The sequence below is a fragment of the Pseudonaja textilis genome, chromosome 2, assembly GCF_049901715.1.
Source record: "Pseudonaja textilis isolate UNSWEBS1 chromosome 2, rPseTex1.2, whole genome shotgun sequence".
NCBI lineage: Eukaryota > Metazoa > Chordata > Lepidosauria > Squamata > Elapidae > Pseudonaja > Pseudonaja textilis.
The window spans coordinates 106,450,918-106,478,911 of NC_141991.1; the positions used below are offsets into that span (position 1 = coordinate 106,450,918).

The following is a 27,994-nucleotide window of genomic DNA, read 5'->3' on the forward strand; positions in this document are numbered from 1 at the left end:
GCAATCAGAAAGGAATCATTGCTTATAACAGAAAAAGGGAGGGGACTTGGGCAGGTGCCTCTTATTTAAGCAGATTTGGAAAAAAAATGTACCTCCTGCAACTTTATAAAGGAACCCTGTTCCTTTCACAACTCATTTATCTTAACCACACACATTTGTGAATTCAGAAAGTATTTGCACTTACTTGTTTAACTTGTGGGAGTCTTTCCATTTGGGCAGTCTTCCTCCAAGAACAGTAATTTTAACAGGAGGAAGTAGTCTCTACTTTCTGGCAAAGGAATGGAGTTTAGAAATTCTGCAAGGAGCTCCTGCCCTGCCCTCCCTCCCTCCCCCCCCCTCCCTAGGCAGGCGATATCAGAGGAATAACGCTGTGGGATGAGCCAATCTGCACTTTATCTGGGGCCAGGACAGGTAGAGGTATCCTGAATGTTCAGAATAACACCATGAGATTAAGGAGAAAGTTTCCTACATCATCCCATCTCTTTCTCCTAGGCTTTTTGCTCCTCATCCTGTCATTTGCTGCTTACATTGGCTTTGTTGAAAAATATCCATACAGGTAAGAAGAAATTCATCTTCTCAAATGAAAATTAGATACTGTTTGCTCTAACATGATCAGCTGGTCTTTGATTGAGTACTGAGATGCTCTATATGTTGTACTTATCTATATCTTTTCCTTTGTGGATATGGCAATATGTTCTCCAGACAAGTACTTGTGACATGTCAAGTTAGAAAATATGTTCCATTATTAGCATTCCCATAGCTTTGGGATGGGGTCAGGGTTTAGTTTTGTTTTGTTTGCAAGATACGTTTCTTGCATTATCAAGATTGGTCCCAGCAACGTGACTAATTTTGCTCCCAAGGTTAAAAACCAATTTTTGCAATCCTTTCCCCAAATCTGCATTATAACTATAGATAAAACATCAATACAAATAATGCTTCTCCCAGAGGTATGCTTCAACCTCATCCTTGTCTTTTTCAGCCCATGTAAGTCCCTAAAAATCATGTTGTTTTGCCCATAGACTGAATGTGGGCATCTTCCAATTATTCATATTTTTTGATCATTTTTAAGGGGGATTGGAGAAATTCAGTTCTTGCTTTGCTCTTCTATGTTCTGCCTGAAATTTTTTTTATTGGGACAGATATAAAAGCAAAGCGATTATGATTCTAGAGAAAGCAGAAATCTAAAAACTTATTAAAATTGTGTATGGGTATACAAATACCTACCAATTTGTATATGAATGATTAGGTCTAGAAACATATCACTCTCTGTTCTGTGTGCGTGTATGCATGTTTTATTGAAAAGTTTTCATCTATTTGTAACATATTCCTTAAACAATAGTGACAGGGTATAATTTATGTACCTTACCAGACTGCTGAGGTAAATAACTGATGTAAGTTTTGTTTCAAAAAAAGAATGGATAATGGAGTGCAACAAGTATAATTTACCAAAAATATGTTTTGCAGTGATGAAGTGAAAGATCATTTAATTTTCATAGACTGTTGGTAGTGAACTCTAGTTACATCCCAATATTTTTTTAAAATAGTATTAAGTCACCCCCCAAAAGATGCCATTTCCTAACAATAAAAGTGTAGCACTTTCAGATGTGACTATTTTCAGTCAGAAACTAGTAATGAGCACAAGTTTAACTCTTCCAAGTTATGAGCTGGGGTTTGATTGTTAGATAAAAAGTAGGAAAATGTTTTGATGTTCCTATTAGGTCAAGAATTATGAACCTGGGCGTAATTCTAGTCCTGCTTTAGCCATGTAACCTGTCTGGCTCTAGTCATTCTCTCTCTAGTAACCACTTTCATAGGGTTGTTGTGGGAAAAATAGGAGGAGGAAGTAGTGTTGGATATGTTCACTGCCTGGAGTTATTTGTAGTAATAGAAATAATAAGAATAAGAATAGAAATATAATTTATTGGCAAGTGTGATTGGACACACAAGGAATTTGTCTTCGGTGCATAAGCTCTCCACGTACATACAAGCAACAAAGTCATAAATCATAAGATATAACAACAAAGTGATAGTCATAAGGTATCAACAGGAGTAGGTAATAGAAAAGATGAGAAGAATAATAGTAATACAGCCCTACTAGATGGTTACATATCCTTAAGCATAAGACAATGCTGTGGGAATTAGATGTTTAGCAGAGTGATGGCATGGGGGGAAAACTGTCTTTTTTGTCTAGTTGTTTTGGCATACAATGCCCTGTAGTGGCATCCTGAGGGGAGTAGTTGAAACAGTTTATGTCCAGGATGTGAGGGGTAAAAGTGTGAGATAGAGATATTGCCCCCAGTGATGCCAGATAAAACAGGGCTTAAAATGTACAGAAAATCTTTTCCTACTCCTTTCGGTTCTTTTTCCACTGTTGTAAGAAAACAACAGTCTATTTTTTAGCCTTCACAGGAGGAAGAAGTGTTATTCATGCCTGTTATTTCTTGCAAAGTTTGACTGAAATACTTGCTCTTTCACCTGACTGCCACAAAGAATACATTGTCTCCTCCTTGAATCTTTTTGTGTTACTTAAATGATGCTTCAATATTTACCAGTACTCAATGTTCCAGATGTGTTTAACAATTAATGGCATGCCTATATAACTGTGTAACTAGTAGCTTTTATAACTGTATCCTGTTTCCTGTTTTTAAAAGTTGGCATCTTTTAGCAATGGCACTAGCAACAGCACTTAGACTTATATACCATTTCACAGTGCTTCACAGCCCTCTCCAAGCAGTTTATTGCCTCCGACAATCTGGATCTTCATTTTACCGACTTCGGAAGGATGGAAGGCTGAGTCAACCTTGAGCCAGTGAGACCCGAACTGCCAAACTGCTGGCAGCCAGTGATCATTAGAAGTAGCCTGCAGTACTGCATTCTAATCACTGCATCTCAGTTTGAAATTGGTTAATAATATGTCTAAGTTGAAGTTGGTTAATAATATGTCTAAGATTCTCCATTCATTTAGAAAGGCTTTGTATGCGATTGAAATGTGTGTTCTTAAGGCATAAGAAGGCTGGAACAATCTTCAAGAGCAAAGAAATAATACTTCTTTCAAACTCTTATGTCTACAGCTTGATTGTTATTTACAGCAGTGTTTCCCAATTTTGTCAACTTTAAGACATGTGGATTTCAGCTCCCAGAATTCCCCACTCAGCATGCTGGTTTGGGGAATTCTGGAAGTTGGAGTCCATACGCCTTAAATTTGGCAATGTTGGGGAACACTGTTCTAGAGTCTAGCCTCTAGAGAATTTGCCACAAAATACAAAGGAAATGCTCTTGGATCAAAGTAGCATTTCCACTATTACTGTACTATTTTGGCATGAAAATAGCTCTCTCTCTAGTATTAATCTTGGGGTTGAGATGGAACATGTACAGGAAGAATTAAAAAAAGAAAGCAATAACGTTGCTTTCAGAATACTTTTCTTTTAGGAAAAAATGGGGTGGCATTTCTGAACTCAGAAGCAAATTGCCAAGAAAAGAAAAACTGAAGCTGTGGTCCCAGCAGTCAATTTCCATCCATTTCTTGCAGATGTAGGAGGAAACTGTCACATGAAAAATTCCTGTTTTGCATATTTTAGGTTCTATAAGTCTACTTGTAAATTCACTACTCTTCTGTTCAGTGAAAGCTAAAACTACCATGAATGGATTTGTCTGTCCCATAGCATTAGATTCTTGTATTATCAAGATAGCTTTTCTGCAGCAAAGCAATGGAGGTTAAAAAAAAAAAAAACCATGGTAGGCCAGCACAGGGTTGTGAATCAGAGAGAAGCCAACAATCCTTTTTAAAAGGCTGCCACCTCAGCCTTTCAGTATTTCCATTGGACTTCTGTGAATGATAAATGGGTATATCATCATAACCCCGTTTTTCAAAACCATGGTAGTTGATGCATGTTTGTTGTAGACTGGATTTTCTTTAACTTCATATCAATATGTCAATCATTGCAGACTATTTTCCACCAAGATCTGGTTTTGTCCTTTTGCCTACCTAATAAATATTTTCAAATGTAATTTATGAGCTGCAATAGCAACCCTAGATAATTATAAAAGAAGGGAAAACTGCTTTTATAAATCATTTTCAACCATCCACTGTATAGTATCTGTACACCAGGGATTTTTTTAAATTTATTTTTATTAATTTACTGCGTTATATCTAAATATATTTATATAAACGGATCTGGAGAGGTGGACTGATTATGTTTTCCTACCAGCCAAGATACTGATGCACCAAATTTATAGTCACTATAAAGAAATAGAAGTTTTGCTTCTCTTTCCCACTTTTAAAATTAAATGAAAATCCAGTCTAAAAATATGGTGGAGAACCCAAAAAAGATAGTTATCATTACAGCAATAGCAATAGCACTTAGACTTATATACCGCTTCACAGGGGCTTTACAGCCCTCTTTAAGCAGTTTACAGAGTCAGCATATTGTCCCCAACAATTTGGGTCCTCATTATCACACTTTTTGGTATACTCCTCACCTTTGCACCCTAAAGCCAAGTACAAAATGCAGTATTGGGTGGTCTTGTGAACTCTTTGAGGTTGGCCATGTCAAAAAATAGGCACTGTAGGGATTCCAAGAATGTTCATTGCTGTTTGTGATTAATTATATGCGATCATTATGTTATGGACTTAGTGACCACATAGGTAGTTTTTCTCTCTGATGATCTGTCCCTGACTTGGTCCTTCAAGCCTTCCAATGGTACATTCACCAGAGCCTCACTGGGGCAGTGGTTAGAGTGCAGTACTGCAAACTACTACTGTGACAGCCAGCTGGCTGTCTGCAATTTGGCAGATCGAATCCCACCCGGCTCAAGGTTGACTCAGCCTTCCATCCTTCCAAGGTGGATAAAATGAGGGCCCAGATTGTTGGGGGCAATAGGCTGACTCTGTAAACTGCTTGGAGAGGGCTGTAAAGCACTATAAGGCAGTCTAAGTGCTATTGCTATCACTGTAATTGAATCAATCCACCTTGTTGCTGGTAATCCTCCTATCTTCCCCAGTATTAGAGCCTTCTCCAGAGAAGTAGGTCTGTGTGTAATGTGTTCAGGGGAATTGCTATTTGTTGTAGGGCAGTAGAATAACAGGATATTGAAAGCCTCCTCATATTGCTTTCTCCCCATCCTATACTAAAATCGAGGTTAGGTTATTTTGTTGGGGGTGGGGCGTTCCCCCTCATACTTCCTTTTTTCTGTGTAATATGTTTTAAAAGTTCTCCCGTAACCGCTTGCTCGTATCTTCCATCTCCCCAAGGTGAGTTCTCAATTCCTTTATAGGTCTAGCCTCCTGATTAGAAAGGAAAGAACTTTATGGAAGGGAAGGAATCTTAAGAAGACATTCATTGCAACAGTTTGGATATTTTCAATGAACAGAAAGTGTAGTCCGATTTTCTTCATTGTTATCCTTATTCATCTGGTTTGTAAATGCTTTCAACAAATTACAACTTCTGACTGAGAATGAATTGGTGTGTCCATAACAGGGCTTTGGGCTGCTAGCCATTTTACTGGCCCTAGTTCCTTCTGCTGTGGTGTGAGAAATGGGAACATGTTCAGCAGTAGATGTGTGGTATAAAGTCAATGTGGCAGATACACACAACAATATTCCTCTGCAATACACTCCAGCTTAAATAGGTCTTACGGTATATCTTAAGACAGACAAAATGAGGTACAATTCATTTCATCCAACTCATATGTCAAGTCTAGAGGGCAATGTTAATAGGGATGAAACTGAAATTCTGATAGTTGAAGAAAGGGTCAGAATAAGAATGAAGAAAAGCTTTTGTAATCCTCTTCTTGTCTCATCTTTACTATCTGACACACACACACACACACACACACACAGAGTTCTTAGGGAAATTAAACCCTTCCTAATTAGAATGCAATATTGCAGGCTGACTCTGCCCACTGCCTGGAGTTCAATACTGACTGGCTCAAAGTTGATTCAGCCTTCCAATCCCTTCGAAGTCAGTAAAATGAGGCCCCAGATTGTTTGGGGGTAATATGCTGACATTGTAAATTGTCATAGATTGCAGTAAAGCATATACGTTTAAGTGCTATCGCTACTAGTAACTATTACTTATATAGCTGCCATGTAACAAGGCTGGTATGTGGGAATGATCAGGAGAAAGGAAGAGCAGCAGCAGACAGAATGGTCTGATAAATGAAATCTGAGCCTGAAGAAAGGGTGGAAAAGACATGTCAGAAAGGAATCCTCCTTAGATTTCAGGAGAGTAGAAGTAAGATAAGAGACAGGTACTTTCAGACTTAGAAGATTCTATTAATGGAACCTTACAATAAAGGTAGAGTAGGTGGTCATTGTTGGTGATTTTTGTCTGGATTGCCTCAAAGGGCTGACAGTTGGATATTTTTTTTTCCTTATTGTGGGGCCATGTTTAGTCTTATGAAACATGTTGAGGTAGGTACAACTACTCAAAATATGAGCACGGCCAGGAAAGAATAGGTGAAGTCAGAACAAAAAATGGGAGAACAATTAATATTTGATCAATAAATGCCAAGATAATTCTGCCTCTTTAGGAGATACCCAAGTGCTTCCAAGTGACCTAAATAGAGAATGTAAAATGTATCAGCCAAGATAGTTTGCTTTATATGCCACTCATCAGTATTTTTTCTTAAATAATTTTTCTCGAATTAACTAGATAGTAAAAATATACCTATAGCAATTTGTAATCAGGTGTAGCATTTTAAAAAGATAAAAGGAGATGGTTTAAAAGACAAACCTTTCAATTCCAAAATACTCCTGAAGTTTAATTGAATAGGATCCAGGTGGGTTGAGGAGACTTACTTAGGTTTTTTATTTTATCATATGTAGGCATCTGCGTTCTAAATGTCTTACATATGGACATCTTTAAATAAATACATTTTGAATGCAATTATCTTTTTAACTGCATTTCAGCCATTTCTTTAGTTTTCAGTATGTCAAAATAGTGCCTCTGTTTGACATACAAAACGATGTACAAGAAGTTGTAGCTACCAACCCAAAGCCATTAGAGCTCCCAGATACAAGAGTGGGACCAGGCAGTTCTTCGCTGCAGAATGATCCTGTGAAGAGATCGGGAAACAATGGCCATGGGAAGCATGCAGAGGTCCAAGATGCATCCATATCACTTCAAAAGCAAACCAGGAGTAGGCTTGTCATAGTGGAAACGGGTCAAAAATCAGCCAAGAAGAAAGAAAGGCCTTCATTCAACAAAACGCAAGCTAAAGAGAGGAAGGAGATACCTGCAGCAAGCCAAAACCATGCCAAAATTTTGGTTGAAACACGATCATTTAATAAAGATGGGAAGAATAATTCACCGGCCTCCAACAAAAAGGAAGAAACAAATAAAAGTATGGCACCAGGAAATGAAGAAAAGGAGAAAGCAAAGGCTAAACGGGTGATACCACTACCCATAAAAAAGCAGACTGTAGGAAAAGCAGCCAAACAACAACAGCTTCTTGGTAAAAATGCCACACTGCCCTCTAGAGCTAATCAAACTCACTGGAGAAAGCAATCCAACAAAACAAACCTCATTAAAGAACACTCTGCCAAGGCATCTGTATCTGATGTTCAACAGGTCACACATCCGGCTCCTTTAGCAACAACCCCTAAAAGGTTAAAAGCAGCTGACTTTAAATCTGAACCCCGCTGGGAGTTTGATGACATTTACCTCTTGGATAATTCAACGCCACCGTCAGTAAGTACCATAGCGCGATTTTACCATAAATTTCCCCCCCCCCAAATATGCTTGCTGCAACATATACATACATAATAATTATATTTTATGATATAATAAAACAAGGGGTGGGTTTTATTACAATGCCTGATGCTTCCTGTTCTCTTCACTTCATTTCACTTCATTTTTCTCGGAAACCATATGTTATGAAGGCCCGTCCTTGGCGGCAACTTCTGCTTAACTTCGCTTCTAGCAGAATTCAGTGAGAGTAAATGTCATGCTTGCCTGCATGGTTGTTCCAACTTTGGGATTGAACTCTTCAATCACATAATCTGAATTTATTTTATTTACTTATCACATTTAGGCACTGCCCATCTAGCTAAATGGATAAGATTGCACAGTGGTAGGATTTCAAATTTTTTTACTACCAGTTCTGTGAGCATGGCTTGGTGGGAGTGGTAGGGGAAGGATACATCCATCACCAAAAAGAAAAAGAAAAGGAACACTCCATAGAGGAGAAAAATCAGCAAGAGTATGTTTACTTTAAAAAAACACACACCCACACAGCCTTTGGACTATTTATTAGAATACCTGACAACATGCAGATCATATTTACTCTGAGATCACATTCATATCAATTATTGTCAGAACCCTGTAAGATAGTCAACAAGGTTGGAAAGCTGCTGTGACTGGCCAATACTGTTTTTTTAAACAGTTGTCTTGTAACTTTTCTTCCCTTCTTTTTCCACTTCTTAGACCTGCCCAGATTCTTTGAGGAACAAGGCTGCCAAATCTGATTGGTTACGTGATATTTTCCTACCCAACATCACAGTCTTCATGGACAGGAGTCACTTCAGTGACAGTGAATGGAAGCGTATGGACCATTTTGCTCCACCGTTTGGCTTCATGGAGCTAAACTTCTCATGTGAGCATGGGGTACATAGTATGGGTTAAAAGCAACACTACCTCTTCTGGTAGAAGGTATTAGAAGTCATATATTGAGCCAGTTATCAGTCCATCCACCCAAAACCTGCTTCATGTTTCCCCATCTTGCGATAAGGGAAAAGTCCATATTCTCAGCGTGATCCTAAGAAAAGAAGAAGCATAGTCATAAGATTATTGACATGTGATTGCATTAATATTTATTACAAAATTTATTGGCAGTAATAGGGTTGGTTTACCATAGTAACCATAAGATGATGCCAACAATTATACAGGACGATGTCGACAATTATAGCCTTTATGGCTTAAATTGTCTTATCTCCCAGTGGTGTTCTGCTTCAAAACCTGGGTGCAATTTAAACAGGGCTAAATACAATGCCATTAAACACATGAGTGAAAATAGATCCTTCATACAGAAAAATTGTGAGGAAAGCCAATGAGAACCAATAGTAGCCTCCAGGGGTGGGATTCAAATTTTTAACAACCGGTTCTGTGGGAGTGGCTTGGTCGTGAGCGTCACTTGGTGGTCATGTGACTAGGTGGGCGTGGCTTGGTAGTCATGTTATTAGCTGGGCATGGCCAACTCAATATCACTCACATCGAGGCATGCATCTCCTCGCCTGGCCTCTCAAGACTGTGGGGATGCTGCAACAGTCGTAAGCGTGAAAAATGGTCATAAGACACTTTTTCCAGCGCCATTGTAAGTTTGAATGGTCATTCCACACAAGCAAAGTACCAGCAAAGGAGGGGGAAAAAAAAACTCCAGAGACGTTCCTGAGACAGGAAGTCTAGTCCTGCCAAGAATGTAATAAGGGTTAACGGAGAGGCAGTTTCTGTAAGCAACACCAGAATGTTTCCTTCCTGCCTTCCTTACAGGATTAGGCCAGTAATTTCTCCTAACAGCCAGTTCTTTGAACTGCTTTGAATGTTAACAACCGGTTCTAGCGAATAGGTGCAAACTGGTAGAATCCCACCCCTGGTAGCCTCTCCTTTGATGACTAAAGCAAGCCACAGGGTCATATGATCATGGCACAGAGCCAAGTTATTTGTGGGACCCCTTATCTCCAATTATTTCTGCCCATCCCACCTGATCTGACACAGCAGGCATGCTCCCCATCTCTTCTATGAAACAGAGGAATGGGATCCCAAAAGCATGTGTTCTCTCTCGTGGTCTCTACTTTATGAAAACACCCCACCTCTACCCCCAAAGACTCTCTTGGTCTTCCGCTAGGCCTTTAAGATCTGGCTATTCCCTAAACCTTAAGTGAGCATGATTCATAAAGCAATAGCACTTAAAGACTTATATACCGCTTCACAGTGCTTTTACAGCCCTCTCTGAACGGTTTACTGAGTCAGCTTATTGCCCCAACAATCATGGATCCTGATTTTACCAACCTCGGAAGGATGGAAGGCTGAGTCAACCTTGAGCCCGGTGAGATTCGAACTGCCAAATTGCAGTCAGCCAGCAGTCAGCAGAAGTACTGCCCTCTAACCACTGTGCCTCTACAGCTCAATGATTTCAGCGTTGGGAGGGTTTTTTCAATTAAACCCCGATGAATTGTGCTGTATTGATCGATATTACCCGTACCGTTATTTTATTTATTATCAGTATTGTTGCTGCTTTAAATTGTTGTTAGTTGCCCAGACTCTCATACTGAGAAAGATGGACATAAATAAAATCCTGCTAAAAGATTTGCCCTGGCTACAAGTTATCTACTAGGTATAATTTACTTTTTAAAACTCTATAAATGTCTTAGAACACAATTATCTGCAGGAGCACCTCTCCTGCTATGAACCTACCAGGTTACTTAGATTAGCTGGGGGAAAAAAATCATCTGAAGATGGTCCTGCTGCTAGAAAGTAAACTTTTGGAACTATGGAACAGGAACATGCTCCATAGGAAGCATGTCAATGAACGTGATTGGCTTTCATTCAGAGTAGAGCAATACCGCCATGCAATAAACTTGGCATGCAGGGGACCAAATTTCATTGCAATGTAATGATATAATTATGGACATTATAATATCAGGCAAATGATTCACTTTTTGCTATTGCATCTGTGGGCAAATACTACAGAATGCAGGTGGAGGGATTGCTACAAGGGGATGCATGCTAGGAAGTACAAGTCTCTTGGAATCCTGTCCACCATAACCAGGCTCCTCGGGAGAAAAAAACGGTAGGAGTGGGAGTGATTTACGATCTTCTCTGCCAGCTTCCCCATGGACTTTTCTTGTGGAAAGCTGGCAGGGAAGGTCCCAAATGACAATCCTGTGACCATGGGACACTGCAACCATCTTAAGTGTAAGCTGGTTGACAGTTGCTCAGATCATAATCACATCACCACAGAATATAAAGGACTGGTCGTAAGTATCTCTCATGCAGCACCACTGTAACTTTGGATGGCTCTTGAGCAATCGTAAACTGAGGACTGCCTATATAATAATAGAGTCTTTCAGGTATCTCTTTCTCCTTCCAATACTCCAGTGATTTCGGGAAAACATTTTAGCTTTTTATTTCCTGGTCAGGGTTATGTAATGGCACTGACAATTCCAGATTCAGTTTGTATCAGAGAAGATCACAAGCTCTATGCACAACTGAACTTTCAGTGCCAAAGACAAGATGGTCAGTGTAATATATTCTAATTTAGTTTTTCAGCTATGCCTGAATTATTTGTTGTGTCCTACCCTGTTTGGACTTGTCTGATTTTATGTAACCTGCTAGCCTCTTCCTATGAATAATTGTGTCTCATTTCTTTCCAGTGGTAAAAGAAGTGATATCCATGCTTCCTTATAAACCCTACCAGCACATTCTCTTTGCACGCAACAGCAGTCAGACGTCCAAGTGCATCACTTGTGCAGTAGTAGGAAATGGAGGGATACTGAATAATTCCAGAATGGGCAAGGAAATTGACTCTCATGATTATGTGTTCCGGTAAGAAGAACAGGAGTTCTGCAGAAAGTCTGAGGTTGTATGCAGCGTTATCTATTAAAATGCCACCCGCACAGTCACAATTCTTCTGCTGTCATCCCTGAAGCATAGCTACCTCCTCTTCTCCAGCTTAGTTGCTGCATCATCTACGTTACAGCAGGGACTCTTTATCCGGGTAGTAAGTCTACCTTTCAGAAGACTGCTGGATGCAGGAAAAAAAAACTGGAGTACTGGAGTAGGCAGCTATATTTGCCCTCTTTGTATTCTGTGCTACGGCAAGATTTGCAGACACTGGCTAGTTCCACCCCACTTTTCTTACATCCATTTGGAGGAACAGAACTGGAAAATGACTCTTCAGCTGCCACTCCATAGAGAGAAGTAAGCTTTTTTGGGATCTGGAGAACTGGTACCAAATATACTTACTTCCAGAGGTGGTATTCAGCAGATTCTGACCAGTTCTGGAGAAATGGTAGTGGAAATTTTGAGTAGTTCAGAGAACCAGCAAATATTACCTCTGACTGGCCAATCTATTCTCTGCCTCCCAAGTCCCAACCAATTGGCTGGGTCTTCTTTTGTTGCCCTGCCCAGGAGAACAGAGCTGGAAAGCAGGTTAGTGGGATGGGGAGGGAATGGGGATTTTGCAGTATCCTTCCCCTGCCATGCCCACCAAGCCCCGCCCACTAAGCCACCCCCACGGAACCAGTAGTAAAAAAAAATGGAATCCCACCGCTGCTTCCTTCCTTCCTCCTCTTGCTACTTTTCTTGTCATCTGTTGATTACTAAAAGAGATGGGAAAGGTTTTTTTATTAAGAGAAGTGAGAGAGATGGGGGAGGGTTGTTGTTGTTTTTTTTTAGCACAGAGTGGAAGCTGTCATTCACCCAGTGCCAGAAAGCAGATGGAGCTGAAAATCAGACATCAAAGATCAGAGAAAGGTCTATAGCAGCTTCAGTAGGCCAATTAACCTTGCTTCTAATCTTATCTTAGTCTGATGCTCTGTGTGACAGTCCAGATCCATGGCTACTACTGGAAGAAGCTGGAAAATATAACCTTGAAGCAATTGAAGAAGAGACAAGCAGTGGGTGCCTTTGCAGTGGACCAGAATAGATAGAGGACAATATTGTGTGTTCACATTCTCCACAAACAATGAGATATCCTCATGCCATGGCAAGCAGGATGTCTGGATGATTCCTTGATTTTACCCAAACAGAAGCCAGGAATAGCCAGCTTTAGTTCTATTCTGTCAATACCAATATAATACTGCTAATAAAACATTTTCTTAAGGTTTATTGGAAAACAATGTGATTATTACTCTGATTATCATATTTCAGTGATGGTGAACCTTTTTAATGTGGTGAGCCAAAAGCATGCATGCCTGCTGGCACCCACAATGCAATGCGCCCTGCCTCCCTGCACATGTGCTCGCAATACCCCCACCCTGTCCTCTTACCTGCACTATGCATGTGCATGCCTCCCAGCTGATTTTTGGCCCGCTTGAGGCCGTTTTTGCCCTTCCAAGGCTTGAGGGAAGCCTCTGCAGCCTCAGAAGGCTGAAAAATGGAGGACTTCCGGTTTGAGCTTCTTCTCATCTCTGCGAGGCTTTGATCCGTGCTCGCCGCTGGAGCGCCCTGAGCCAGCTGGTTTCGGGGCTAAGCCACCCCGTAGAGGTGGTGAAGAGGGGGGAGACTGCCAGCAGAGTTGAGGAGAGCCGCATCTCTCCTCCCCGGCTGGCCATTACTCCCTTTCCCAAAGGCAGTTGCAGTGGTGGTCAGAAATGGCCACCACAAAGAAGAACTCGACCGGAAAAGAATGTGCAGGAGGAAGATAAGAAGAGAAAGTTTTGGTTGACCGGGTCAAACAGCAAAAGCAACAAATAAGGTACCCTGGAATTGAAACTAAAAATTAATTAATTAAATAACATTGTTCCCTAAGAAGATTTTTAAGCTGCAAAGGAGAGAGAAAAGGGAAAAGTTTGGGTTTTCTCCTTTTCCTATACTGACAGCTAAGAGATTTAAGCAAGAAATTGGAAAAAAAAAATCCACTTTGACATCAATAGGCATTTAATGCTGAAAATAAAAAGTCAAAGGGATAATAAAGATTTCTGGATAATTAAAAGCTTTTGAAAACAGGAAAGGAGAGAAAAAGAATAAAAGGGTAGGATCTGGAAGGGAGGAGACTGCCTGGAATTAAAAAAGAACTTACAGCAAAATCTCAACAAGACTTCCACAAGACACATTCTAACTGAAAAATCACAACGAAAACCCCAGGAAGAGAAAGTCAAAAAAGAAATAAGAAGATATAACTCAGGACTATCTGGATTACTTGATGATTTCTGGATTCTTGGTTATTGTTTTGAATGACTAAAATCAATCGGGTGGTTGTTTAAAACTGTTTAAAATGGCTCCACTTTTAGAAGAACTGAAAATGGAATTTAAAAATACAAAGAAGATGCACAAGAAGGGAGAGGTTCTTTTGGCTTTGGATTTCAGTTTTTAGAAATGGAGATTTGGAATTATGAGAAACAACAAGAAATGCCTGCGGAACAAGAAGATTGTGACAAAGAAGAAGCCATCTTTAATGAACAAGTAATCTTAGATGGGGGGAAAAAGGAAAGGGGGGAAAGAGAATGGAAAGTTTAAGATTGGGAAAAACAACTCAAAAAAATAGAGTGAAAAATAAGTATAAAATCAGAAAGCAATAGAAGAGGGAAATGCAGAAGAGAGAATTAGAACTAGAGAGACAAGGGGGTAAAAAGGGGAGGGAGAAGATGAGAGGAAAGAAAGAAAGGAAAAGAAGTTATAAAGGACAGAAGCAAAAGATAGAGAAACAGGGCCTATTTAGAGATAATGGGTGAAAACTTAATGGAAAAAGGAATTCTGCAAAGGTACATAAGATAGTATTGTTATATTAGAAACAGAAATAATTTTAGAAAATATGAAACAATGTATGATTAAAATGTCTGATAAAATAGCTATCGTAATTCAGTGGAATGCTTGTCAATAAAAATGTAACAGAAGGTATATTTAATGATTTATAAAACATATGTGAAGAGAAATAAGGGAAAAATTAATTATGGAGATTATATGTGTCTTTAAGGAAGTATGATATTTAATTGAAAAGAAGTGTTAAAGATGTTAAGATTTTAATGATTATTAATGATAGAACTGAACTGGAATGGAATGAGGGTTTATAATTACATATATTTACAATCTTTATTTTTTTTAAAAAAGAATATAGTGTGTATTATAAGAATGTACCAAGCAGAATTCGATTGGAAGTTATGTATTATGTATTATATTGAAGGTCATAACCATAAGGTATATATTGAAGTTTAAATAAGAGTTGAATGGATGTAATTAAAAGATATAAAGGTGTCATACTCCAATTAGTAACTACAGGAGAAAATTTGTTTAATGAGAAAAGATAATATGAAATTGAAACAGAACAGACAAAAGTATAAATATAATGATCTGAATTGAGATGAGATAATCAAAATAAAATTGAGAAAATTAAAAGAGGGGAAAAACTATATAGAAAATGTAAAATAGTATAAGATATGGAATAGAATACAAAAACGAGCATGAAATTGAGTTTTGTGTCTGTATAAAGAAGTTCAACCTGGGACCATGCTATTTTCAAAAAAGATGTTTTACTTGTATTTTGTATGTGTGAAAACCCAAATAAAACTTTATTTTTTTAAAAAAAGGAGGCTGAAAAACGGACCTTCCGGAAATACCAGAAGTGTCCATTTTCAGCCTCTGGAGGCCTCAGGAGCCTCGGGAGGCTGAAAACGGGCCTGTTTCAGCACTTCTGGTATTTCCAGAAGGCCCATTTGTTTGGCCTCCTGAGGCTGCAGAGGCTTCCCTTGAACCTTGGGAGGGCGAAAATGGCCTCAAAGGGGCTGAAAATCAGCTGGGAGGTACACAAATATGCAGTGCAGGTAAGTTTGGCTGGGACTCATCTTGTGCCCCCACAAATGGCTCTGCGTGCCATCTGTGGCACGCCTGCCATAGGTTCACCATCACCATCACATTTGATAGATTGAGGTTTCTTTCATATCTATGCTTGGGCAAGGAACTTGGGAAAGTGAGCTGATTAACTATCAGCTCGGTTCTTCTTCCGGAGGAAGGCAGTTTTGCAAATATCCTTCTAGAGCAGCAAGGAACATGGATTCCCATTGATGGAAACTTTCATCTTGTTCCACTTCCTGGTCCCTATAACTTCTTCCTGCATCCTAAGATTTTCTGGCACATCTTCTTCCCAGACAACTTCTCCACAGTGACTGGCTGGCTTTGATTTTTTTTTCTTCTTCACATGAAAGAACAACTGTCTAGCTGCTTTTCTATACTTTCCCGTTGGCCAGCTGGAAGCATCAGAGAATGACTTATTGGAAGTCAGTGCTGTGGAAATTAGACAGTAGGAAAAAACTGTTGCTAGTGGTTGGACACACAAAATAGTCCACAGTGGTGCTCTGCAAAAACTTAAAGCTAAGACATTCTCTAAGTCCAATTGGAATTATGAGAGCAATTCTCACTCATCAACCGATGGGTATGCATGTATGGAATGTATCTTAATATTCTCCTGGAATCTTGTAAATTATGTATATGTATCTGAAGAAGCTCCACTTAGCTAACTTGGTAATTTTATATGGTCCCTTTTACCAGAGTGAGTGGAGCTGTGATCAAAGGTTATGAAAAAGATGTGGGAACAAGAACTTCTTTCTATGGATTCACAGCTTACTCCTTAATGACTTCAATTATGATTCTGGGGAATCGTGGATTCAAGAAGATCCCTGCAGGAAAAGTAAGGCAGATATCCTTATATTTCTCCTCCTCCTAGTTGAACATTAGTTGTGAGAGCAACTTAAAGGCACATATCCTTTTATTTCTCCTACTACTACTTTGAACAGTAGTTGTGAGAGCAACTTAGATTAGAAAACTCTAAACTTTCCTTCAAGTTCACAAGCCAACTCTGATTTATCCCTCTTTTACTCAAGACTAGCAGAGAGTGCCCAGCCCTATCTTTTATACTGTGGCACTCCATCTGCTGTGCCCCCTCCGAGTGTATCTGTGGCATGTTTCCTAGGAGATCAAGTATCTACACTTCCTGGAAGGGGCAAGAGATTACGAATGGCTGAAAGCTCTTCTTCTGAACATCAATGTCAGGAAGGGATTTTTGGACTACTATGGGTGAGTAGTGCTGTGCTTTCTGGATAAGGGCTCCCACAATGGAAGGTAAGAGGGAGCAAATAGTAAGATATGCAGTGACAAGAGGTCATTATGCAAATGTTGTAATTTGCATAATCTCATAACTTCAGGTGTTGGGAAGCCAGTACATAATGGTATTGGATATGCCTGATGACATTGGCATGTCACTGTGTGGTTTGCTATGGACACTGCTGAGGAGGAAAATGCAGAAATAAATACGTATGAATAGAATATGGGCATAAAATGCCCATTGAAATGCATACAAATAACGTAGCATAATAGACATCTTCAACTGAAAGCAGGTCCAGATGCTGAGGTTTATCCAAAGTATATCTGGATCAGGACAAAGTAGGCCTTTCAGTCTTTATTATCTTGCAATTTTTCTGCCTTGGCAGTGTGGAGAGTTTTTCTTGATCCTGCACTTCTGACCCCTTGAAAATATTTTGAAGATCTTTCTCCAGTGTGTAAAATGTTAATGAATAAGAATGGCTGCATTTTCATAATTTATTAACATTTTGGCACACTGTGCCCACATCTCATTTGGCAGAACAGAAAAATAACATTCTCAAATAAGAACTCTGAAAACATTCCCCCCACCTTCAATAATTTAATGAATAATCAGGTGATGAACCAGACAAAATTTAGATTAATTTTGTGAGTTCTGCTTTCAAGGATCTCTGGTGGCCCATCAGTTTCCTGTTAATGAAAATAAATGGCTAAGAGATTAAAAAAAATTGAGTATAACAATTTCTATTGGCTTTTTCGTAGGGCTTATCCCTTCAGCTTTGTTATGATATGCTTTCTCCTGTTCTTACAATGGAAGTGAAGTGTGTTGTTTTGAAACCTACCATCCAATTTCTTGCCCTCTAGTGCCCTTTCCTTCCCTCACTGGGGGCTTACATGGCACTTTGACCAACAATTTTAAGAGTATTCTGAAGTTGGTTGCCCAGCTGACTTTCACCATTGCAGTGGCCCTCTCCATTTCTTGTTAAAGACTTGTGGTGTGAAATGCTTGGAAATGAACACTTGTAGAGTGTTCAATTGTCCATTTCTATTTTGCGGAATGGCCCAGTTTCTTTGTCTACAATTTTCAGCCCCCCATACTTCTGTCAAAGATCAATTAACATCAAATAACATTCACCATCCCAGTAACATTTTAATAATTCCAAAAAGGAGGGGGGAAAGCACACAAATTGACGTATTTCGTATTTCGATTGACGTATTTCCTGTGCACTGCAAATAAAGCTTGAACAGATTGACATATTTCCTGTGCACTGCTGTAATATTCCGTCCATGATTGACTAAGATGGAGGACCAAAGAGGAGAAGGACGAGCAAAATAAGTTTTTGTATCATTGCCCATTTCACAAAGGCCTTCATCATGGTAGAAGATGCTACAGCAACAGAAAGTCTGACCTCAGAGAAGGAATTCCACAAGGTCAATATTCCCTGAGTTGAAAAAAAAAAGAGAACATTTTAGTGAATTTTTGTTTTCTCTTGCAACCAAAGAAGGGATGACTTTGGAGGCACAGAATCCCATTGCCAATGATAGAACATGGTCTTATCATTTGGAGCCCTGAAGGCTGCCAATGTTTCCCAGGAATACAGAATGTTTACACAGATGCTTTTGTTCCGTTTTCTGATGGAAAACGTTACTTTCCTTGACCTGTTTTCAGCCTGCCTCGGGAACAGGATGGCAATATAGAGGAAACACTGAGGGAAAGAAAAGTGCTCCACAAAGGATAAATGAACTTCTCAGACCTATGTAGATGAACCCACAGTTAGGCTGGGTAGAGTTCTAAGCAAATCGGAGGGAAGCCAAAATGTGCATAAAGGTATCCTTCAAATACTGCCGTTAAGTACATGTATCCTGACATATGTCTTATATCACACACATTTTGCCACATGCCTCTGGCCCCTTTTTAAACAATCACATTCCTTAACATTTTTGCCACCTTCTCTCTTTTCAAAAAAAAAAAAAAAAAAGCTCTGTTGATCCACTATTTTTTTCTCACTTTTCCTTTTAATAATAGCTGTTATGTCAAGGTGACTTTAACTGAAGAATACAGTTCAAAAATATACACACCTTTGACTCCTCAGTTTTCCCCATTCCGATCTTAGATGCAGTGTGCAAAAAGATAAGACCTTTCATCATCACTCTAACTTATAGAAAAGCTAGCCAAACCAGCTTTGGTTTGAACTGTACATAGTTTGCCTAAAAGATATACTTTTGTTTTTATAGACCAAGGCCCCGGGATAAATTTGACAATTTCAATTTGGATCAATACTTTGTGATTCATCCAGACTTTCTCAGATACACTAAAAACAGGTAAGACATAAGTAAAGTGAAGGTCAAACCTCAGGAACAGTTTCAAGATTTTAAATCAGCAGCATTGGCAGTATGGATAGATGTACAAAACAATGTCTTGTTTCAAACTTGCAACAAAGTACAAAACATTCCATCAAAATTATTACAAGCTGGCTGTTTTCTATTGGAATGAAACATAAAACAGGTTGAGCATTCAATAACTGGTCAAAACAAAACCCAAAATATTTTTTGTTCCGACTGTAGGAAACAATGAGAACATGAAGCCAGCTGCTATTGCCTTATTTTCATTCTAGGATTATAAGAATTAGATGGTGGTGGCATTTCATTGATTTTTTTAAATTACAGGTAGTCTTCAACTTATGATCAGAATTGAGCTCCAATTCTTTTCTGCTAAGTGAAACATTTGTTAAATGAATCTGGCCCTGTTTTATGCTCTTTTTGGCATAGTTGTTAAGTGAATCACTGCAGATGTTAAATTAGTAACATGGTTGTGAAATTAATCTGGTTTTCCTATTGACTTTGTTTGTCAGAAGGTTGCAAAAAGTAATCATATGACACTACAACGGTCATAAATGTGAGTCAGTTGCAAAGTGTCTGAATTTTGATCATGAGACCATGGGGATGCTACAATGGTCATAAGTGAAAAACGGTCATAAATCCCTTTTTTCAATGCCATTATAACTTTAAACGGTCACTAAGTCAACTGTTGTAAATCAGGACTACCACCCAGATTTATATGGTTGCCTTCTTGCTAAATGATTCTGGGTGGCTAAACAAGGATTACAAATATCTAAGAGAAGGAAAATGATAAAATCTAAAATCTAATGTGAAACACACTATACCAGCAACCAGATACATAGTTCATGTTGCACAGCAAGCTCCTCTAACTTCCTGGCCAAGTGGGGGAAGAACTGCTCTGCCATCAGGGCGACAAACTAAATTGAGGAAATCTGTTCCACAGGGCAGATGCTGCAACAGAGAATGCCACAATGCTCAAATGGAAGAACATTTGACCAAATTTGTGACTTTAAAAACATCAACCTATTACAACAAATCTCTGCTGAAAATAGTAGAAACAAAATTCAAAAACACCTGAAAGTTATATTTAGATTAGCATCTGTTATCAGCTCCTTTTCCATTCCCCTACCTCATTCTCAACAGAAAGAACAGATAATGTTTCTTAAAAGTAAATCTTCAGGGTCACTTACGCAACACTTTAGGAGACAAAGAAAGCAACTAAACTCTCTAGCATTTCTTACAGTCTTTGGTGACTAATTTGTTTTCTTAAAATTTGTTTATGTTTTGGTTTACCTTTCCTTAGCTAAATTTCTGAAGGCACAGATCTTTATTTTATTTTTAAGCCTGTTTGCCAGGTGCAATCCTGACAAAAGCAACATTATGATTTTCTGATGGTTTTGTTTCCACCCTGGGATGAGCCAGCAGGTTGTTGATATTTCCTAACTGAAAGAATAATTCTATAAAGTTATGGTCAGATATGAGAGCACACACAGGACATATACATACACATAGTTCAGCATGCCAATCCTCTATTATTAATCTTTGTATCTGAATCTCAGGAGCAGTATAGTTGAAACCTCTTATGGAGATGACACAAAGTCCTGAATCTTCCCTTTGTATTATTTTCACCTTCTTTTGCCATGTATTTACCTTCATTATTTTTTCTTCCCCCTTAATATTCTATACCCACATTGCTCCATCTACTCTCAGACAACAGTAGCAGTAGTTCCAGCTTCTGAACTAGTCAGTAGGAAACATTAAAGGAAGAAGCCCAAACACAAAACAGCAGCTCCATCCCAGGATTTGGAGCAGTCAGAATCCTCAAAACCAGGCCTCTTGAAATTGCTCAAATTTTCTTTCGTGCTTGGAATAAAATAGTGGGAGTTTTATTTCATGCATGCACAGAATAAATTTCTCAAAGCACCTACACTCAGAACATTGAAACAGTTCTTTTGTGCTTGGCATATTCCAAGGTTGGGACTTTTTGCTATCTCCAGCTTCCAGATTCAATTCAGGATGGGATTCTTGGAGTTTGAGTAATCAGGCTGGCATTAAGCAAGATTTGCCTGGAATGTAGCTGTGAAAACTAGTGTGTCTCCTGAAACTATTCCTCCTTCACAGCCTTAAAAGTAGAGAGGATCCCTTATCAGATTGAACCCAAGGCAAGACACAATTCATTGTGAGCATATGTCTATGGTTAGTTTTAAGAATGCCTCTTTCAACCTGTTTGTTGAGTGCTGAACGCCAGCTCATTCTCTGAGAAGGCATCAAGGAGAGGACCTGCTCAGATTTCATTGTCTTCCTGTACTACCTTTTGAAATCTCCTTTTACAACCCACCCCAGGTTTTTGAAGTCCAAAACTCTAGAAAAGCCCTACTGGCGCATATATAGGCCTACAACAGGTGCCTTCCTTCTTTTGACTGCACTCCACCTCTGTGATCAGGTAAGGGTTCAAAGATGCTGCATAGAATTTAAAGGTGAGTCACAAAGTTAAGGGACATTTGTCTCTTGCACCATCCTTTAGGAAAAACTTATTTAGCAATCAGTGGATCTGCTGCTATTTCAACATTTGGTGTTTTTTCTCTACTTCACTAGAGAAATGCCTCAGGGCAGGGATAGATGCTTTTAGCCCTTGTCCGCTTGCATGACCATTTCTGTGCTGCTGTTCCTTTAATCATATTCTTTCAACCCTTCATTTCTTGACTTAAAACAACAGAAACCTCAAATTAAAACCCTTTCTGCCTGAGTGAGTTATCCTGGCCCTGATTTACTTCATGAACGCCACATCTGCATGCCAGCCACATAATGCAGTTCTAATGCTAAACTTGTGGCTAAACCTTTTCTATTGCATGTCTTTCTTAGTGAAGTTAATTTCAGTAAAAAAATGTTTGAAGAAACTCTGAAAGTCCTGTCATCCCCAAGGCTTCCCGAAGAGCAGATTTTAATGAGATAAGCTCATTTCTTTCCTCAACTTCCTCTACAGCTTTGCAAATTCTTGGATTTCTTTTGACATCTCCACAGAGTTAATTCACCATATCCATAGAGGGGCAAAGTCATTTCCCATTCTTCCAAAAGGCTTTCAATTAATCTTGCCTTCTTCCTCTTCCCATTTCTCTAATTCAAATTTCAACTGTTAAGTACCATTCCCCCTCATCTTCCAAAGCCACAATTCTCAGTTGCAGAAGAATGGCTGCTGTACTAGCACAGATTTTTCTCCCCACTAGTTTCACATAGCTGGTTTGAAGTTGTCTGTTTCCACATTATTCATGGGAATGCTCTCCAGAGGAAAGACAAGGTATGGATTAGTTATTCATTGAGCAACTAAGATCTAAGCTTTACAGACATTTACTCAGTGTCCTGGACAAAATATAAGAATACGTAACTCAACATCTTAATGGTCCCAGTGTTTTGGTCATAGCTCCTAGTTCTTATTGTCTAAGGAATGCATGTTTTATCTAGATAACAAACATGCATACTTTTATGTATGTTATCATCGATTTGCACTGTTCTCCATTTTCTCAAAGTCTGTGGATAATGTCTGGCATACTTGGTTAGGTCTGATGTCTCTTCACCATCTCTTGCAATTTATCCATTGTATTATAAGAGCTGCCTTTAAGATTGAGAAGTCAGTGCTCTGAAGAGGATTGATGCTTTCCCCCATAATCCCATAGGAGTAGCATTTAATGTAGTTTTGCCTTTTCTTTTTCATCATCATTAACCCCGGAGGAAAGAGCAAATCGCCACTATCCCAGTCTTCCCATGAAGCTATTGGTAGATAACGATATTAAAGAAGCTATGTCTGTAAATCCAATGAGCTCATGGGTTTATTTATTAAGTATCTTTCATGTATCTAACTAGGTTTTTTTTCCCAAACCAACCACATTTATTTCCCTCCCCAATGATAATCCTTTGCCTTCCCAGGTGAGCGCTTATGGATATATCACCGAAGGCTACCAAAAGTATTCAGATCACTATTATGATAAAGAATGGAAGCGTTTAATCTTTTATACCAACCATGACTTCAATCTGGAACGGAATGTATGGAAACGACTTCATGACGCAAATATTATGAAGCTCTATCAACGAACCTGACGGAACCAGATTATGAACTCCCGACTGGAGTGGGTTATTTTGCTATAGCGCAGAAACTTTGAAAACAGAGGTGTTATTGGGACATGCTGTTATCTAAGATGCACTAGTATTTTTTTTTCTGAATGATTCCATAACATTTAAGATATTTCCAAAAATATCCATTCCAGGAACCATTATTATCCATCTAGGACAAAAAGATACAAAAAGATTATTCAATTTAAGAGGATAATTTAATGTAGGAATAATTAAATCCTGAGTATGAGATTACACGAAGGAGAGAGGGAGTGTCACAGACAATTTATGATGTCTGACCACTTTTTTCCAAATGTTCAGACAAAGAGATTTTTGATATTGAGGTTAGAACTAATAAACCTGAATCCAAATAACTACTAAATAGGAGCAGATAACTCTTAGGTGCTACCTAGTGACTCTTCCGATAATTGGAGCCCCCAATATACTTGCCCTACCTGAAATACTAGTCTTGAATTTTATCTGCATACATGTGAACATTTTTTTCTTTATCAGTAGAGAAACAAGAATCATGATAACTTAGTTTTAATGTGAAGCCATTACCTTTTAATATGAAAATGGACTTGGTTTAACAGTAAAAAAGTTTTTTTTTTCATATGTAGATTATGAAGAGTGTTCTTTCTTTCTTTGCTCTAGAATCAAGCTAAAAAAATGGTGAAAGCAGATATTATATTTATTTATATATATAAATCAAACTTATTAACCGCTCATCTCCCTCACACGAAAGGGTCTCACTGAATCCCTGGAGTTTTAGGAGACCACGAAAAATTCCCTTATGACTCCCTGTAAAGCTGCTGGTTAACAGAGTAGGCACTACTGAGCAAGTTGACCTAAATTAAGGGACCCTCCTACCGGTATGTTGGAAAGGAGAGAGAAGTAAAATTTATTTCTCTAGAGAGAGGTTTCCCCATCCTTCGCACTCGGTTGCTTGCTCTCAAAGAGCAGAGCCTCAGCTTTTGAGTTCTCAGTAGGGTAGCAAGGAGTTATTGTTCTCCTTCCCACTCTGGAATCCAAATCATGCCACAGTGCTCCAGGTTGCTAAGTGACAACTCTGTCCTGGTATTCTTCAAGCCTGAATAGGACCTTTACAATTCCCAATAAGTTTTGTTTTTCAAATGTTTTTCTCTATAGAGGCCCCTTTCTCCTTGTGTTTTTTTGTTGCAGAGAGGGCATTAATCTTAGTCTCCTTCACAACATGGAAGATGGTGGAAAAGTCCTTTAGAAAGTAATTTACAAATCTTAGAATAAATAAGGATACAGAAACATGAGCAAAGATTATTTGTATAGCCCAGACTATCTCTATATTATTTCATACAATATCACATGGATGGTTTGAGATCAATAATAGTAGTTCTAGTGGAATAGAAATCATGATCTCATAAGATCCAGAAACAGTTAAAATATCAGCTAAATTTTATCCTTATGGTAAAATTGGAAATTGGATCAACTCTGAAATTTTTATATCAGAAACAGTCTGATGATATTAGGACTAGTTGGATTTATTTTATAATTACAGGTGAACTGAATTTACCAAGAGGTCATACCCAAACATGTAATTGCATGCCATGTTTACAAATGGCTGCAGTGGGTACAGAGATTTTCAATCAGGATTTTTTTGCACCTCCTATTGGTTGTTCATCTGTTTCAGTCTAGTGTAAAAGGCCCCTGTTCCAGGTATCTGAGATGTACTGCATATACTTACTGGCCTTCAACAATGCACAGATAGAAATGAGTACAGCAGAAATCACTTATTATTGAAGATACATTACTCAGTTTCAGTCCTCCCAGGTTGCCAAGCTCAAGAAACAAGCAGTGGGGATTTTATTGTTGTAGGGTATAATGACAGCATCTTAAAGTCTGACAGAGTTTCTCTCTGCCCCATGAAACAGAATCAGAGTGGGGTTATTTTGAGTTTCTATCTCATGCTTTTTCTTGCTATTAAATTTGTGATTTCTTCTCCATTAATGTTTCATTGCTCTCTTCTCCCTTTCAAGGCCAGGTCTCTTTTTTTTTTTTTACAATCAGCAAAAAATATATTCTATTTATATTCTAGGCTAATCTATACAGGTATTACCCACTTATAGGTAGTCTAGCGCATGACCAAGAACATTTGTTCACTTGGGGCTTGACTCAGAGCAGAGAGCATGGGAGCTAAGGAGAAGTGCTCTCTAGTTTGAAAAATTTTCTTATATTTGGCATGTTTTCCTCTTAAGGATTCTATATCCTAAATTTTTGTCAGCATGTTTCAGGAAGCATACACCCATTAAAACTCAAACATGGGCAACAGAACAAACCATAGTTAAACCCAACATGCCTCAGCATGATGCATGAATCCGACCACTGCACAGGGAGATGATGAATTCTCATCAGAGTTTGAAGAAAAGGCTGGCATATACCAGCAGACTGCCTGCACTACTGTATATTTGATCTTCTAGATGATCTTTGATGACCTTTCTGATTCTGGGTATTTTACTAGTGCTTATTATGAAAATGCAGGAAAAACAGGTTTTATAAATAGCAAAGAACACATGACCAAATTGGACAGAGAGGCAGGGAAGGAAGACATTCTGATTCTAAAGACGGACATTTCCACTGGACAGCAGAGCTAAGCTCAACAAAGAAACCCAAAAGGTTGCTATAATTGGCTTTTATCATTTAAAGTCAAGGCTCTTAATGCTACTACTAATAATAGATGTAATTATATAATGGCAATATGGCGAGTAGATGACAATAATGAAAAATATACCTCTCCAGATGTTACTTGAAAAGTTGTTTTTAGTTGGGATGACCAAAGATAATAGGTGCCATTAATTGTTATACACCAGCACACTGGAGCATCGAAGATTCCCCATCCTTGAAAGGTGGAGAAATCTGAAAAATAGGGCATAGTTTTCTGAAATACTCAAATAGATATTTTTGAATTTGAACATTGAAGGTACAAATAAGCATTATTCAGTGGCCAGTTCCCCATCTGAACCACACATGCCTTAAATTATTCTGTTCTTTCTACAAGTCCACATTTCCACAAGTCTCTTACTAGTAGTTTAAAACTACTGAATATAGTTTGGATTTCCTTTGGAATTCATAAATGGATCAAGATATTATATGAGTCGCCTACATCTAAAGTGAAGGTTAATGGTATGTTTTCTCCTATGTTCTCACTATTTAGAGCAAATAGACAAGGATGTCCACTTTTATTCATTCCAAAGAAAATCCAAACTTGTCTAATATGGTAAACATGTATTGTTTATATATTTTGTCAAAGGCTTTTTCAGCAACTAATGATAAAATTACAAGTTGTTCTTTACCTTTATTCAAATCTCTTATGACTATAATTAACCTCATGTTATCTGCTGCTTGCTGAATTTTTATAAACCCTGCCTGATCAACAACAAACAATATCACTTGTTATATTTGCTAATACTGCTGTTAATATTTTTGTATCAACATTAATCAATAAGATTGGATGATAATTAGCACTTGAAGTGTGATCTTTACCTGAGTGTGATCTTTGGTATAACTGTAATATAAGCCTGGTTAAATGCTGCTGATAAAATTCCCTTATCAAATATCTCATCATACAATTAACTAAGTTTTGGCATCAAAAGATCTATAAATGTTTTATACCACTGAATAGGGAATGCATCCAATCCTGGTATTTTACCACTTCCCATGATTAAAATTATTTGTTTACTCTCTACCTCAGAGAGAGGTACAAATAAAAGTTGTTTTTGTGCATCAATTAAGTGAGGTAAATTAACTTATTTAAAAAAGATCTTTATATATTTTTATTCAATGTATTCTCTTTTTTGCTATATAATTCTAAATAAAAATTGTCAATTTATATGCAGTGAAGTTTTACGGTATATATTTAATCTCTAATAAGTGGAATCAGTGCCCTATTTTTTATTTTTTTAATTTATTTTTGCTTTAAGTGATTAGCCATAATTTTACCAGGTCTTTCACTCTTCTCCCAATATCTTTGTCATAAATATATCCACATAAATTCTGTCTGTGCGATATTGTAGTATGTTTTGCAATGTCCTATACTTACTAAGTTTTGTCAGAAAAAAATGGATTATATAAATATGGTTGTGTAACAAGAGCTAAAACTTTCAGAGGATAACATTCTCCTGAAATTACATATCTAGTATTGACAACCAGACAATGTTAATGGATTCTACGTGCCCTTACTATGGCCAAGACTGATACTGCAGCATTGGAAAGATAAATGTATTGCTCCATTCATTCAATGGAGTCAAGACCTGATTGCATTTGCCACCTACGAGCAGATTGCCTATAGACATAAACTTTGTATGGAAAAGTAAAATGAAATATGGAACTTATTTATACAAAATACAGATAGTTAAAAAAGAATTGTATAGGTATACTATAAATATATACATACATGAATAATATTTGCATTGGATAAGTTTATATAGCATTGTAACTGTTTACTGTTATATCATACCATTTTTTCTTTATTTTAATTCTTCACTTTTTAATTCTTCACAAACAGCGTCTATGTATTTCTTTTTCTTTGAAGGGTATGTATCACAGTTACCTTTGTGTTCCTTTTTTTGTTATTTTAAAAGCAATAAATAAATAAAATATATCTGAAACTTACATGTTTTAAACTCACCAAGTTTGCCATTTTAATCTTACCAAATCTGAAGACATTATTTTATTTTATTATTTGGAGGATTTGTATTGCCACTCAATTCAGATGACAGAATACTGTATTCTTCTTTACAAAATTATTTTGATTAATTTCTCCTAAA

General features: G+C 38.0%; 1 protein-coding gene across 1 annotated transcript; it reads left to right on the top strand.

Moving 5' to 3' along the window:
- Positions 1-386: 386 nt before the first annotated feature.
- Positions 387-27,729, top strand: ST6GALNAC1 (ST6 N-acetylgalactosaminide alpha-2,6-sialyltransferase 1). The gene is made up of 9 exons (XM_026701703.2): positions 387-556; positions 6,911-7,691; positions 8,427-8,595; positions 11,372-11,543; positions 16,203-16,341; positions 16,624-16,727; positions 18,987-19,073; positions 21,435-21,534; positions 23,013-27,729. Exons 1-9 carry the CDS (start codon positions 444-446, stop codon positions 23,181-23,183), a joined length of 1,836 nt encoding a protein of 611 aa, XP_026557488.1. The 5' UTR covers positions 387-443; the 3' UTR covers positions 23,184-27,729.
- The last annotated feature ends 265 nt before the right edge of the window (positions 27,730-27,994 follow it).

Bases quoted from the DNA above. Each gene is read 5' to 3' on its own strand.
- ST6GALNAC1 (XM_026701703.2), top strand. From the start codon at position 444: ATGAGATTAAGGAGAAAGTTTCCTACATCATCCCATCTCTTTCTCCTA. The intron at 7,692-8,426 runs GTAAGTACCATA...TCCACTTCTTAG, and splicing joins ATAATTCAACGCCACCGTCA to ACCTGCCCAGATTCTTTGAG. The intron at 11,544-16,202 runs GTAAGAAGAACA...CCCTTTTACCAG, and splicing joins TCTCATGATTATGTGTTCCG to AGTGAGTGGAGCTGTGATCA.